General features: G+C 40.3%; 1 protein-coding gene across 2 annotated transcripts in view; it reads left to right on the forward strand.

Moving 5' to 3' along the window:
• The window catches only part of Adamts12 (ADAM metallopeptidase with thrombospondin type 1 motif, 12), a 294,742-nt gene that overhangs the window by 145,926 nt on the left and 132,094 nt on the right, over window positions 1-16,722 (forward strand). For both annotated transcript variants that reach the window (XM_039101948.2, NM_001106420.4), the window contains exons 4-5: window positions 2,962-3,158; window positions 5,264-5,347. In XM_039101948.2, coding sequence (XP_038957876.1) covers window positions 2,962-3,158; window positions 5,264-5,347 — 281 coding nt within the window. The remainder of the gene's footprint in view (window positions 1-2,961; window positions 3,159-5,263; window positions 5,348-16,722) is intronic.

Genomic DNA, 16,722 nt, shown 5'->3' on the forward strand with positions numbered 1-16,722 from the left:
GCTTCCTGTCTTTTATCAGTATTGTTTAAATGTGTACCACCTTCACATACACAGTGAAGCCAAGGAATCAACGCCAACTTAATGAGCACTGGGGAGAAAGTCGAGAAGCTGGTTTTAGCTGTCTCAATTAAAAGTATGAGGCACAGCCTCAGGTGGCAGCTTATGCTAGATGCTTCCAAACACTAATGAGTGGAAATTGCAGAGAAGCAGATCTTAGCTCATGGCAGGAGAGACTCTCCCAGCAGAACGAGATAACCTGAGCCTGTAAGCGCTCCTCACACACTGGGGTGCTCCGGTCAAGCCTCTGAGGCTCACCAGAGATTAAGGTGGGAATATGAGGTTTGCCTCTTGACTCTCATGTTCTGTTCGTTCTGGGGCTATGGAGTGTGCATAAGGGAGAGGCAAGAGATAGGTGAGAATGTCTTCCTAAGAGGAATCTTCAAAGATTAGTGTGCTGAATAGCTTTTTGTCAACTTGACACAAATGACAGTCATCCGAGAGGAGGCAACCTCAATTAAGAAAATCCCTCCATAAGATTAAGCTGTATCTAAGTCTGTATGGCATTCTCCTAGTTAATGATTGATGGGGGATGGTCCAGCCCATTGTGACTGGTGCTGTTTCTGGGCTGGTGATTCTGGGTTCTGTAAGGAAGCAGGCAGAGTAAGCCATGTTGACCAATGCAGTAAGCAGCATCCTCCATGGCCTCTGCATCAGCTCGTGCCACCTGGTTCGTGATGTGTTTGAGTTCCTGTTCTGGTGTCCTCATTGATGAACTACAACATGGGTATGAAGCCAAATAAACCCTCTCTTTCCCAAGTTGTTGTGGTCATGGTGACTCATCATAGCAGTAGAAACCCAAACTAAGAAAACTGGGTCATTCATTACCTCTTGCTTAGCCCAGCCCCTTTTTACATGTCCCCTATCATGTTATCTTTCCTCAATTGCCTAAATCCACCATCTATGGTAGCTTTTTAGACTAGACCATCACTTGGGGTTAGCATTTATTTCCCAGTGGGTGAAGCAGTGATTCTACTCCATTTTGAATTTCTGTAGACCTCTCTGTTATCGAGTGATCTCTGCATTATCCTGTCATTCAAGGCTGATTTATGCAGCCTTTTTCTAATTTCCCCCATTAATCTACAGCTTCATTTAGATTAAGCTTTCTAGACTGTGATCCTCACATACCAAATGTTCCCACGTGAAAGCCTGAGTCACCTTGATAACATCACTGTGCTTCCTTGGATCCTTTTTGGTTTCTCGACTCAGAATGCACGAGCCTTCTGCACTTTCCTAGTTTACGTCGTCTCCAGTTTTACAGGAATTTATAGCCACAGGAACACTGTATTAAACGTGAAAGTGCATTAATGTGAGACAAAAAATCCTGGGTCATTTACTGACTGACTGGTCACTGTAATTTTTGTAAATTTATTAACCAGCTATTCTGTGCATCAGCCTTCTCACTTGTAAAATGGAAAGAGGAATATATATGTCAAATATTCATGAGACTAAAATTTGACATTTAAGTCCTAGTATACTTACTGCCTTGCCTGTAGTAAACAATGAATAATTTAGAAAAAAATAACAAGGAAGAAAAAACTCCTATGAGAGAGAGAGAGAGAGAGAGAGAGAGAGAGAGAGGGAGAGGGAGAGAGAGAAAAAGAGAGACAGAGAGACAGAGAGAGACACAGAGAGAGACAGAGACAGAGAGAGAGACAGAGAGGCAGAGAGAGACACAGAGAGAGACAGAGACAGAGAGAGAGACAGAGAGGCAGAGAGACAGAGAGAATGCACCCTTAGAGCCCAGAGCATCACACATGCTAAGAAAGCGTTTGACCACTGACCCCTAGCCTTTTAACACTTTATGAATTATACCCCTAGCCTTTTAAACCTTTTTTTTGAAACAGAAACTCTCTTTGATAGCCTGAGATAGCCTTGAAAATGCCATTCTCTGTAGTAGTAATCAAGAAAAACAGATTCAGGGCACCAGGCACCATGCCAAGCTACCTCCTGTCACTCTCTATCTCTGTGGTCTCTCCGCCTCCATGGCTAGCCTCACATTGGTGCAGGCTACTCTCTGGCTCCGACAGCAGCCACCTTCTTGAGACTCTCTACTGTGAACTCTGCTCACATTCCCAGGATTTTCCCCCTGTAGTTATAGTCACAAGTCCCAGTATCCCAGTAAAATCAAAACTCAATAAGCTTGTTAATTTATCAATCAGATTTATATCAATAAATTCTCACTCCACCAAACATCCATACAATAAACTCAGAGCCAATTGATATTGATATAAACTGCCCACCTAGAAAAGACAAATTGCCCTATAATTATGCATCCCTTATAAGATTTTTATCGCTACCTGTGGCTATTTAAAGCCACAGGGCATGGGTTATCCTTCTCTTCCTCCTTCTTCATTTCTTCTCCTTCTTCTCCTTCGTCTCCTTCTTCTCCTCCTCCTCCTCCTTCTCCTTCTTCTCCTCCTCCTCCTCCTTCTTCTTCATCTCATCTCTCCTACCTCACAAAAACCCTGTCCCTGCCTTCCTTTTTCACTGACTAACCAATCACAAGCCTTGCCTTATCTTGTGCCTGCCCTCATCTGCTTATAGACATCAATCCACAATTTTCCTGCCTTAACTTTTGGTAATCAGGATTACAAATGTACCCACTGTGACCGACTGTAATATGCTTTCACAGTGATTTAGTCACTGAAACGAGTCAACATTTTAAAAGAAATACTTCTTGAACATCCCCATAAGGTTCCAGCTTGACTAATTTTACTCAGGCTCATTTGAGTTGATCTTATCTTCTGTTTCACACATGTACACGAGAACACTTCACTAGTTATTAAGTATAAATCAAACACACAGCCCTGAAGTTTTAAGAATATAAGTCAATGTTTTATATGCAAAATAATTAAATTTAAACAATTAGATTTTTCACTGTGTCTTCTGTTTAATGTTCAGACAGCCTTGATAACTCTGTGAAGCAAGAGCTCCAGCGGGAGAAGTGGGAGAGGAAGAACTGGCCAAGCAGAAGCCTCTCCCGACGCTCCATAAGCAAGGAGAGATGGGTGGAGACCCTCGTGGTAGCTGACACGAAGATGGTAGAGTACCATGGAAGTGAGAACGTGGAGTCGTACATCCTCACTATCATGAATATGGTATGACTGTGGGAGGGGACAGCAATGACCAAAGAGATGTCCTTAAAATGTTCTTCCTCCTCATCGAAAAAATTTTTTGCCAGGTATGATGATACCAACCTGTAAGTCCCAAATCTGGCAGGCCAGTGAGGGAGGATTCCAAGTCTGAGGGTAGCTTACACTAGGTAGTGCTATTCTGTCTCAAATGACAAAAGCAAACAACATTTAAGAATAAATGTTTTGTTGTTGTTCTTTAACATACACGCACCTCACAGGCATGCACGCACATGCACAAAGTCTATTACTTTTCCAAGTACATACTAATGGAAATTTGGGATGAATTACTCTGTTCCTTAAAATATGTACTTTTAGAAAATTTATAATTCATCATTTGCATTTATCTGTTAGTTACTTGTCTAGTGACTTGATACATTTAGAATGGTTTTGGTCCCTCAGTTCCCGCTAGTCTTAGTCTATGAGGAAACTTGGGCAAGCAAAACTGAGCATGAGTTCCTCAGGCTAGCAAGAGCTCCAGCTGGAGTGGGTGCACGTTGCCATCCCAAGTTTCACCTTCCTGTTCTCACTGTTGCTGTGCTTTACTTTCCAAACAGGTGGCTTACCCCACAGAGATAGCAAAAATCAATTCTGTGATTAATTGATAAAGGAAAGCAGACCCAGGGTTAGAAAAAGGCCAAAGAAAAGAAAGGCTTTGTTTAGGGAGCCATGTTGTTGGGATTTTGTGGGTGTAACTTGCCTGTCATGGTTAGAAGACACAACCTCACAGCAGACGTCCTGGTGCTCTGATTTATATTCTTTTCCAAAATGTTCTCTGACCCTTGATACAAGAACTATGCTGTAGAATGACCAACTGGGGTTGCACAACCATGACCAGTGGTTCTCTGCATTTTGACTAGTTACGGCTTTATGTTAAGGTCTCTGTCTGCTGCAAAAAGAAGCTTCTTTGATGAGGATCAAGAGTTACATGTCTCTGAGGGTCTAAAGATTAGGTAGTTAGTATAAAGAATGCAGTTAGAAATCACACTGGTTAAGGGAAGTAACGGGTAAAAGGATTTCATCTACTATCCTTGACCTCACTAGCCACGTGTGGTTAGGGAGGTTTAAAGTGGTAGCCATGAATAGCTATAGACAAATAATAGTTGCTCAAAGCAGGAGAATCCATCTTCACAGGAATAAGACCCTACATTGGCTATCCAAACCAAGTCAGCAGCCTAGAAACATATATGTGCAGACATATATGTGGATCCATCAGGTTGTAAATGTGTGATGATTTGCTTGCATATACAAATAGTAGCAATCATTAAAGAAACAACAATGGTTAAAGAGGTGGAGGCTAGGACTTTGAGGTTAGGAGGTCAGACATGGAAGGGGCACAAGAGAAGAGGGGTAGGGAGGAAATGATGCCATTAGATTTTAAATTTTAAAACAAAAAAGAAAAAAAGAAGAAAAAACCCATTAGTTGCAATTAAAACTCACGTCACAGGTGAGGAGAATTAAAATGTTGTTATGAAAATAATCACAGAAAAGTTTAAAAAAAGTACTTGGTGTGTTTCTATTTATGATTCTCTCTCTCTCTCTCTCTCACTGTCTATTCTGCATGTAGGTGAGTGTTTACAACTAAAAAGAGATATAAACACCACTTAACATAGGTTATCTTGGATGGGAGAATTATAGATGACTTTTACTTTTATTTGATGATACATGAATATAGGCAGTTTTCTACTAGTCACAATATTTTGAATGTCCTATAAACGAAAATTACATTTTATGCTTCTATTCACACCATCCTCGTTTTGATTGCAGAAATTCTTATTTTATTACTTGAAAAAAATATGTTTTAATCCATTTTTATTTTTCTATCTTTGTTAATGATGATGTCAATATAACAGGGAATAAAATACAAGAATTTCTCAAACACATGTCCAACCCATCACCCTGAAGGAGGCGCCTTTAAATATTACAATGTGAACTGAGATTTAGTCTTCTCAGAATTGCACCAAGAATCCATATTCTATGCTGTGGTGTTTATGTGTTCTGGAGCTATTCATGCCTCTGACAGGTATGCACTGTCTGCATAGAAAGCTAACGATTTCTGTTTCTCACCCCAGGTCACTGGGTTGTTTCATAACCCAAGCATTGGAAACGCAGTGCACATTGTTGTGGTTCGGCTCATTCTACTTGAAGAAGAGGAGGTAAGGAATGGTTTCCCTCTATTCTTTCCCATGCCTTCCCATTTCCTCCCTCTTTTAAGAAAACTCTTGATAAGCAAGCAAGAGGTCTCTCCACGGGCTTTTTGAAGTCCAAGTGGAAGAAAAATCTCATTTCTGTATTATTTTGTTCAGACTTCAGCAATATTTGAGTGGGAGATGGGGAACATTTTCCAAATATTGTATGTGTATGTGGGGGGGGGATAGGGGTGTGTGGGTGTTAAAATGACCTGATTACAATTGCATCTAATAAGATACAAACAGCCATACAGCAGGCACTAGGACTGTTCTGCAATGGGAGCAGTGTAACTCATACACAGATGGAGACATTCAGTGGAAGTTAGGAAGCATGTGCAGTGATGCATATCTCCCATGCCATTAATTTATCTGTGGTATACAACATACATCTCCCAGATACGAGCCTTCTGGTTTGTATTGTTGTTGGATATTTCAAATAGTCTCATACTTACGTACCATCAGCATGCTGGGATGGTATGCCTAGATCAGAGTTCATTCAATATTGGAATATGGTCAGTTCCAAAGTAGATTTCATGGCTACTTCCTGCCTTTCCTTCCTGGTACCATTGTCTTTCCCATCTCAGTCAAAATGCTCTGGCTTCCACGAGCAGCATATACCAGAGAGTCACTCTTCTTACTGTTGTTTTCATTGTGTTTGAGACAGGATATCCTTATACGTCTCTGGCAGGACTAGTACTCACTCTGAAAACAGGTTAGCCTCAACCTCACGGAAACTTGTTTGTCTCCTTCTTGAGTGTGTGCCCTATCATACTGACCTCATTTTATCTATTATCTATAATCTATTCATCAAACTATCTGTCTGTCTGTCTGTCTAGCAATTATTTACTATATCATCCAAATCTAACGACAAAGCCCGTAGTGGTTCCACCTCCAAAGCGTAGTTAAACATACCCAGGGCTCATCATGTCTGTGGCCATTACATTGACTCAAGTCTTCCCATATTATGCCTGAACAACTACAGTGAATTCTCAAGTGCTTTTCCTATTTCCAACTACTTCCATAATGCATTCTCTGGGAAGATCATTTTATATATAACCATAGTGGAGGTTTTAAAATAGTAACTTCAAGAACCCATAAAAGACTCCACTTCTTAAAAACGTAGATTCAGATGCTTTTGGTCTAAGGGCTCATCGTAATCTTGGTCTACATCATAATCTTTGGTCTACAGAGCTCATCATAATCTTGAGCCACCTGTCTCTTCAGTTTTTCCAGATCTTCCTTGGACCACTCACTCCCTTGTTTCCAGCCTTTACACTCTGGAGTCTGAATGAGTTCTAGAATACAGTGGGCATTTTCCAACATTATGGTATTTATACTTATTGATCCCAAACATTCGTCCATTGGCTCTGCACATGCTGACACCCTTTAGATACTTAAGCCTTTGTCTAAGTACTGACTCCTCAGAGAATCCTCAATGTCCATCCTACTCAAAACTAGCTCCTTTTCCTCCTTCTCCTTCACAGAATGGTAGCGCTCTTATAACTCATGAAGATTCTTCATATCTATTCATTCTTTTGTGTATCTCCACTTTTATAACATGTGAACAGTGTGAGTACAGAAACGATGTGTCTTGATTCCATGACATCTCCAGTACCTAAAATGGTACACAGAACATGGATAAAGCTACAAAGTGAAATTTAATGAATGAAGGAAACGAGCAAGCACATGAAATGCCTTTCGAATTGTACAAATTAATCTCGTCAGAAGAACCCTAGTCACATCTACTTCAGCAAGAGACCAGGCACCAAATGTCAGACAAGTCCTATTATTTTCTTAACATTACCAATCTTTAGCATCAGTTAACAGGCTATTTGTAAACTACCTTTGAATCCTTGATTTCTTTCCTCCCCCACCCCCTTCCCCATTTTACTTCATTACTTGGGGCCTGTTTTGGGCATCCTGGAATTCCACTTCATATAATATTTCTTTTTCTGTGATCCTGTTCTTAACAATATTCATTCAAAACTTGGAAAGCCAGCAAAATGCCTACCTGTGTCTGTGTAAGCCTCTATGGATGGGACTTTGGTTATTCTGTGCTATTGATGGGGACTCAGAGGTGGTGGAATTAAATGCTGGTTTGTAGAAAGTTGGTAGGATGCTACACAGTATTTTCTGACCAGAAGAGATAAAGTACATTCACGTCCAATAACGAAAGTCACCTTAAGCACATGCCTTTACTGGCTGGTCAACATTAACTGACCTTGTATTCATTTAGCAGTTTCAGTCTAGCACGTACACCACTGGTTGTAGCTGCATTAACTTACTTTCTTGCATCTTTGCACCAGTTTTTACCATCTCACTTGTCTCTTTATCTGCCAGTTAAATAAATTTTTGACATATGCTAACCATGTATTCATAGAAGAGTTATATTTTAGCAGACACAGTAGGTCATGCCACGAATCCTAGCACTTGTGAAGCTGAGGAAGAAGGTTGCCATGGGTTCAAAGCCTAAGCTAGAAGTGAGATCTTATCTTAACAAACATACAAACAGCAAAGACTTCTACTATTAACCTTTTGAAAATTGCAGTTTGATATTCTAGAGTACCAATTTTCACTCCTTCATAGTAGTCGAATGTGTGGACATGCTAGGATACAGATAGGTCTGGTGGCCGGAGATTTTTAAATCATTAAAAGAAAGGCTTCTCTAGCTGTGAGAAGGGAAAATTTCACCCTCTATGGTGCCAGCAGAATTACAGACAGGACTTTAACAATGTGGCTTCAAGGATAAAGGACCCAGGATGCAGGCAGGAAAGAGTTCCCTTGGAATACCTGAGTGCTGGCTTCCCGCTGCCAGTGAAATTGCTCCTATTGGCCATTACACCTTTGCATTGGTCAAAATCACATTGCTTCTCCTCTTTCCAATTCTGATTTTGTAAAAATTCCTCCTTCAACTCCTCCCAGATCCTCAGTGCTCTCCCCATCCCATCTCTTTCAAAAACAAGCCTCAAGATAAACAAGAAGAAAACAAAAAGCAAAAAATTGAAAATCAAAACAGAAAAACATACTAAAAGGAAAGAAAACCAAGAATAAGAAAGTATACCAAAACAAAACAGAACAAAAAGCACACACACACACACACACACACACACACACACACACACACACACACACCAAAACATGGAGTCTGTTTTGTGGTGTATTGGCCAACTACTCCTGGCCATGGGGCCAACTCTAAAAGATGGTTGATATACCTAGTGATACTCTGTTAAGGAAAACTAATTTTCCATTTCCCAGTGTATTAGTAGTAAGTTGTAAATTAATTTTAAGTAGCTTCTTGGTTAGGCGTGAAACTTTACATATACTCCCTGTTTTAACCTGTGCAGGTTTTGTGCATACTCTCCAAAACTCTGTGAGTTCGTATGTATTCCAGTCCTGTGGTGCCTGGAAAATATTGTTTCTTTGGAGACAACCACCATTTCTTACTTTCACAATGTTTCTGCCTCCTCTTCCTCATAGAAGTATTTTACTATTATTTATATTTTATAAAGACCTTGAAGTTCTTGAAAGAAGACAAAAACCCAAAATTGAGAGGATTACAAGATGTTAGAGACTCAGTGGTGGGGGACATGCCAATTGTCTGTAAGGGTCAGGGTTCCATCTCCTGCTCTAAGAAAGGAGAGAGGTGTCATGGTGGAGGGGGCATGCAACAATGACAAAGATGGAATATTGTAAGTTGATGAAGTCACCTGGATCCCAGGTCACTATCAAATGAGGACTGAACCCTGCAGGTGTCAAGACTTGTGACTGAGAAAGGGGAGGACCGAGAAGCAGAGTAGCACATGACTACTTTCCTGGAGAATTTTCTCTTGATCTACTAAATGACTTTGTGTTAGGCTCACTGTGGTGTTAATAGCCTATTGACTTTTAGACATTTGACTTGGTGGCTGTGTGGAGTTACAATAACCAATATACTTATTTTTTTCATGATAAATGTCCAATATATTGGCAGATAACTTTTGACCCATTTGCTTAGATTAATAGGGTTCCTTCTGATAGTAACATGATTTATTTCTTAGGCATAACAAGCATTCAAATGTTGGTCCTCTGCCTGTTCTTTGTCCATCATCTTTTTTCTCAGCAGCCTAAGCATCCTTAGCAGAGTGTGGTTAGAGCGCAGCATACCAAAGCTGCTACCAGGGATCCCTAGGGAGATTAGTACAAGATTGGTTTTTTCCCTCTTAGCAGAGAGCTCACAAAGAAAGAAAACAATTGATAACAAAAGTGCTCTTGCAAAAAATCATTTCCTGTCTTCCATTTTTGGGACTTTCCAGCTTAGCTCGCCCTCCTGCAGGGTTCATGTGATCAAAGGTATCTGAAGAGGAGGGCAGGAAGTAATCGGGGTCAGTTTGAGACGATGAGGTTCAAAGAAATGAGCAAAAGCAAAATCTGGTTTTGTTTACAAAGGAAATAAGGAATGAGATTATGGGTGAATGGTTGCTTTAATTTACTATGTTCAAATAATAAGTCATACAAGTTGTTTTATGGAAATGTTTAACACAAATATCTCAATGCTTATTCTAAACTATTTTAATCTTAACTATATCTTATATATGGTTAGGGACACATGATATTTTTATAATTTTTATTCATTTATTTATTGTGTAGATGGGACGGTCAGAGAACAACTTGTATGAGAACACATGATGTTAATTTTGATGACCTGGCTCACAACCACATGGTCTTAAATGCACAACTAATAACCTTTCCGTAGTCTCCTATGAAGTGCAGTCAAGAAATTAAATGACCAGGTATTTCTAGGATGGAACCTAATGCAAGACTTAGAGATTAAAAAGACTAGAAAAAATGTGCTAAGTGGAAGTCTCTGGGAGACTTCTGACGTGTAGAAAAGCAGGATGGTATCCTAAAGTCCTTATCACATAAAGTCCATCTAAAAATTACCTGGGAGACCCTGCCCTAGTAAATCAGGTAGACAGCAACCCAAGAAGAACCTTAGGTCTCCACACACATATGTGCACATACCCTGACACATACATGTGCACATACACATGCGGTCATGCATACACATGTACACATATAATCATGCAAAATACCCCAGTGAAATCAGCAACACTTTCTGTGTAACCTCCTCGAGAAGAACCGAGCTTCTGTGCCCTTGCTCAGAGGATAGGCAGAAGAACGAAATGGCCATGCAGAATCATCTCCCAGTAATCTCTAGTCCCGAGAAGGGACTGTTACTATAGATTTTCTGCTTTGTTCCCAAATGTCTGCTCCTAGCTCTTTTCTTCCTCATACTCAACAGAGAGGCTTCTCACCTGCCTCACCACAGATCCCATCACCGACCACTCTTACTTCATTTCAGGCTCTACCTTTTCTTCATTATTTAATAGATGACATATGTTCCTCATTTTTTCAAATAAACTTAATGTTTATTAGGATACACCAGATGGCTGAGAAATGAAAGGAACAAGTCCCTAATCCTAGACACACTCAGAAAGAAAACAGGCACAGAATCTGCTAAGTTTAACCTGACCTAGCAGGTGATTTGAACCGTGTGTGACTTAGATTTATCTCTAGGAAGCTCATGCTCATTAGGGAGGAGGAACAGAAGGCCTTCTGAAAATGCCCCGACTGAATGTCAAAGGATGCTTGGAGACTGGACAGTTCAAGAAGGGTAGGAGGCTAGAGAAAAGCATCTTAGGAAGAGAAAACTTTTTAAAGAAAGGAAATTTTAAAACTTGTGCAGTATGAATTGGGAGAGTGCTAACGGCAAGCAACTTACTGTTTGTGGAGTGTAAGCTTCCAGGGCACAGACATGAGGGAAAAGCTTCCTGAAGGCTTTGAAGATTTTCTCCCTTCTTTTTGTTCTGTGCTTTGTTGAGATCTTATTGTATAAACATGGCTAACCTCAAACTCATGGAAATAACCCACCTTTGTCTCCTGAGTGCCAAGATTAAAGTCATACATTACCATGCCCAACCCTGTTCTCCAAGTTTTATAATTTCACATTTTATATTTATGTATGGTTCTATGGAGTGAATTTTTACAGCAGATTTGAAGTTGAAAGAGAAAGGTATTTTACTCTTGGATTTTTCTTTGTTTTTCCTTCTCTCTTTCTTTCTTTCCTTCTTTCTTTCTTTCCTTCTTTCTTTCTTTCTTTCTTTGCTTATACCCATCCAGCTGTTTCTGTACCATTTATTATTTCCTAAATGTTAATAATAATGGTATAACTAGTTATGAATTTTTTACTCTAGATTTCTTTGTGTGTGTGTGTGTGTGTGTGTGTGTGTGTGTGTGTGTGTGCATTTATTGGATTTTTATTTACACTTCAAATGTTATTCCCTATCCTGGTTTCCCATCCCTAAGCCCCTTATCCCATCCCCCTCACCTTCTTCTATCAGGGTGTCCCCCCTCCCCAACCACCCACCCCTTCCCACCTCCTCACCCTAACATTCCCTTACACTGGGCAATCCAGCCTTGGCAGGACTAAGGACTTCTCCTCCCATTGGTGCCCAACAAGGCCATCCTCTGCTACATATGCAGCTGGAGCCATGGGTCTGTCCATGTGTACTCTTTGGGTAGTGGTTTAGTCCCTGGGAGCTCTAGTTGGTTGGTATGGTTATTCTTATGGGATTGCAAGCTCTTTCAGCTCCTTCAATCCTTTCTCTAACTCCTCTAATGGGGACCCCATTCTCAGTTCAATGGTTTGCTGCGAGCGTTCACCTCTGTATTTGTCACGCTCTGGCTGAGCCTCAGTATTTTTATTAATTCTTTGAGAATTCAACACAATAGTTTTTGATCACAGCTACCTCCACAGCTCTTCTCAGATCTATCCTCTCCACTCTCACATCCCCACCCAGCCAGTTTAGAATGTTTTTCCTCTTTCTAAAAAGACTCATCAAGTCCAGAGTGTGTTGCTCAGCTGAAGAGTGCTTGACTTGTCAGGGCTACACTATGAAAGAACACTAAAGCTCCCTCTCCCAGCAGTTTTTCTGCTAGGGGTGGGACTTCGTGTCTAGCATCCCTCTCCCACCATGCCTCTCCCATTAGCCCTTGCACAGACATTGCAAATACTGCTGCAGTCACTGTGGGTTCTTATGATCAACTGTCCTATTGTGTCTGTGGAACGTTGTTTCCTTTAAATTATCTTCCCTTTCTTGCTCTTCACATCTTTCCGCCACCTCTTTTTCCGTTAAGTTGCTTGCTAATGTGTCCCTACAGACCACCAGGGCACTGTGCAAATCTCTGAGCATTGGGGTGAGAGGGGTGATATGTATATTCCGTTTAGGGCTGAGTGCCCTATAGACTCTTATTCTATGCACATTGACCAGAGGAAGCGCTACATATTGATTTCCCTCTACTGTAAGTGGAGGCATCTCTGATGAAAGCTGAGAAATGCACAATCTATGAATATAACAATACACGTCATCAGAAGTCACTTTAATACTATGTACTAAACTAATAATATTAGGTTCTCCCCTAGGGCCTATGGTCTATCTAGCCACTAGTTCTTGGCCCCACTAACAATGCCAAGCATGAGTTACATTTTATGGGGAATACCTTAGATCCAACCAAAAAGTGTTAGATTACTCTTATTATATTTATGACACTACTGTATCCATGGGCATATTTTTCAGGTTGATTGTAGCTCACAGGGTTCCTCCCTGGGTGACATTGATGCCTCTTTTCTCCTTCAGTAGCCTGCATAGCACCTTCCAGCCCTCTGAAACTTTACCAGTAGTAATGAAGCTTCCTGGTCAGTATCAGCTTGGCATCTCCCTGTTCTATGATTCAAGTTATGTGGTGTCTTCAGATGTAGAATTTTACAGTCAAGTCTGCAGGGGTAACGGAGAGTGCTGGTAATACCCTGTAATGTTGGTGGTCTGTGGGGACCTATTAACAAACGACTTAAAAAAAAACCCTATTCCTGGTGCTGTTCTCTTCTTCCTTCCTTCCTTCCTTCCTTCCTTCCTTCCTTCCTTCCTCCCTCCCTCGCTCCCTCCCTCCCTCTCTCCCTTCTTTCTTTCTTTCTTTCTTTCTTTCAATCTTTCTTCTTACTTTTGCTAGCATGTGCTGTCTAGTTGTGGTATCATTCTTCTATTGTAGGATAATTCCATTAAAACTTATTAAATATGTTGATATGTACATATACACTCACACATATACACACTCATACACATTTGCACACATGTAGAACTTTTCCTCAGATTGAGTTATTTCTCATAAGCATGCCTAATGTAACTGCACATCCATTGTGATGCCAGGACTTGATCCAGCGGTACAGGGATGGCTATGGAAAGTGTCACTGGTTAAATTTGGCTGGGTAAGGGTTACCCATGAGCAGTAGCAAACACTGTCAGAAGATTTTTAAAACTAGATGGTATGGTCACTACAGCTAATAAAAAGAAAGACATTGTGGCTGAATCACCAGGTGTGTTTAATTGTCGAATCACCAAGTGTACACAACTGTAATCCTAGCACTCCAGAGGCTAAGGCAAGACGATCATGGATCACTCCCAGCCTAGGCTACATAATGTGATCTTGTGTCAAATAAACAAAAACTTAACAATAAAAAGAGTCTGGGAGAAGAAAGATTATTATTTTTGGTGGAGAATTTTAGAAATGAACATAATAATTTGGTAAGGTCTGTAAAGTGTTGTTGTTATCTGAACACCCACCTATTCATTTTTACTTGTTCAAAGCACATAATACCAACTAAATTATAGCAATTACCTTTACATAATTGCTTTTATATCCTCAAACTAATATTAAAATCTGTTTATTGGTTTTCTTTATACCTATGAGAATCTACATTTCATTATTGGTTTACCCTGACTAGATTTTATTTTGAGTTGGCCCTAGTTTCTGTCCTTAAAGCAAAGAAGGAGAGAACTTGGGTTGCTACAGAATTAAACCGTTTGTCCTTCAACTCCCCTGAGTAATCAGTGGGAAAGCTGCACTTTGATGAGTAGAGATTGATCCGCAGGGCAAGGAGGACACAGCTTACAGTTATGTTGTTGGAATCCTTCAGGGCTCCTCTAACTCTGAAATAATCATGGTCATCAAGGACCCTAAGTATAAGTAGATGCCAGGGCCACTTTCGAACATCATGACACAGATCACTAAATCCCCTAACACGGCTCATTCATCTCAGGGTCCCTGGACTGAGGGTCTGTCATGCTGCCTTCACTTCCTCACATCTTGAACACCGTGCAACAAAGCTGGTATGGAAAGATATTTGAGATCAGAGCAATGGCCAAGTGTTGATAAATGGTGAACGCTTTCAAAGGCCTTCTGCAAACTTAAAGATGTCTGCAGACTTCCCTTTGAACCTTTAGGCAATAGTGTGACTTTTTTTACAGTTGCCAAGCGCCCCTCCAGCTCAATTGACAGCTGCCAGGAGAATGTGCCCTGGAGCTGGTGAGGCTTTTAGTTCTGTCTTTAGAAGACAGTGCCATGGTTTAATGAGAGCTGCAGTTCATAGGAAGCACAGGTGTCCAGGGCCATGCTAGACACTCTTGGGGACCGGAAGGACCTTGCTAAGTTTCCAGTCTATTTAATCAGCAGTATTCATCTGCCCATTAAAGCAAAGTAAGGAGTTACAGAGAAAATGGAGTTTTCATTGAGGTTATAAAATAATGAAAGATTCATGAAAGACTACAGCCCACAAAACAATACTGTAGATACAATCATCATCATAATCAGTTGAACTATGCAGAAATATTCAGAGTAATGTCATTTGAATGTGATTTCTACTGCATGTGTTGGGAAGTGAGGTAACCTTCAGATCTATCTGTGGCTTTGCATTTAAAATTTATTGATACCAATTCTAATTGCTACAGTGAAGATTCTTCCCAATTGTAGATTAGCCATTGTGAAGTATGGAGATGTAGTCTGTGATCCCTAATATGCTATAATGTGTGTGGATTGTTTAGTTTTACTTTTTAATTATGCTTATGAGTATGTGTCCCTGTGTGAGTATGTACAGAGGAGGGCAGGGGCCACAGAGCCCAGAAAAGGGCATCAGACTCCTCTGGAGTTACAGACAGTTGAGAGCTGTCTGACCTGGGAGCTGGGAACCAACTTAAATCCTCTTGAAGAGAAATGTGGGCTTTTAGCCAATGAACCTCCAGTCTAAGGGGCGGAATTTTTAAAAATATAGTTCTCAATGGAACTCATAGAAAAATAGCACTTGAAAATTTCCTCTCAAATTTGATGTACTGTCTTTTTGCCTTTTGACTATGGCTTTTTTCCTCTCTCTCTCTCTCTCTCTCTCTCTCTCTCTCTCTCTCTCTCTTTCTCTCTCTCCCTCCCTCTCTCTCTTTCTTGCTCTCACTCTCTCCACTCTGTCTCTCCCCGTGTGTGTGTGTGTGTGTGTGTGTGTGTGTGTGTGTAATTTTATTAAACTTTAAGCTGACAACCACTGTATATCTGCATTCTGCACAACATAATATTTTAAAATATTTAAGCATATGGAGTAAATAAACAAAGTGAATCAAAATGTGTACCACCTCATGTTTTACCCACAGTGAGAACACTTAAAATCTATTCTGATGGTGAGTCTCATGTATATTTTATACTCTTATTGACAATGGTGACCAACTGCATCATGTAGTCCAGCTCTAGAACTTATTTCTCCTACCCAAACTGAAACATGAAGCCTTCACCAATGTATTTGCATACACCTACTATAGCCCTTGTTATCCTATTCTAAGGTCTATGTTCTCAGAGACCTCATGTAAGTGAGGTCATGTGATATTTGTCTTTCTTTGCCTGGCTTGTTTCACTTAACATGATGTCCTTCAGGTTCATCCATACTTTTACAAAGAAGAAAATGGTTTGTTTATTTGAAAACTATTCCATTGTGCAGATTCCTTGTGTCCATTCATATTAACTGATTTCATATCTTGGTTGTTACAGCAATGAGGTTGGGGATGGGTATCTCTTTAGCATACAGAATTTATAACTTTGTGTATTTGTCCACTAGACAGACTGCTAGGCCAAATGGCAGTTCTCTTTTTACTTGTTGAGAAACTTAAATTCTATTTTCAATCAAATAGTTTATATTTCTACAAACTGCTCAAGAGCTTCTACTTTTAATTTTTGATAGTGCTTGGTATCATTTGTCTTTTTGTCAATTACTACCTAACAGGTGCATGGTGGTAGGGCTTTATAGATTTAATTAGTACCTCTTGTCTCCTTTTTTCCCTATTTCACTATATGGCGCAAATTGCTCTAGAACTCACTGCCATGTAGCATAGGCTTGCTCCAATTAAAGGTTTTCCTTTACCTCAGTTGCCCAACTCTGGGACCATACGTAAAAATATTCAACCTTGAGTATTTTCAATGTGCTCATTGGTTGT

This window comes from Rattus norvegicus, chromosome 2 (assembly GCF_036323735.1).
Source record: "Rattus norvegicus strain BN/NHsdMcwi chromosome 2, GRCr8, whole genome shotgun sequence".
NCBI classification, from domain to species: Eukaryota; Metazoa; Chordata; class Mammalia; order Rodentia; family Muridae; genus Rattus; species Rattus norvegicus.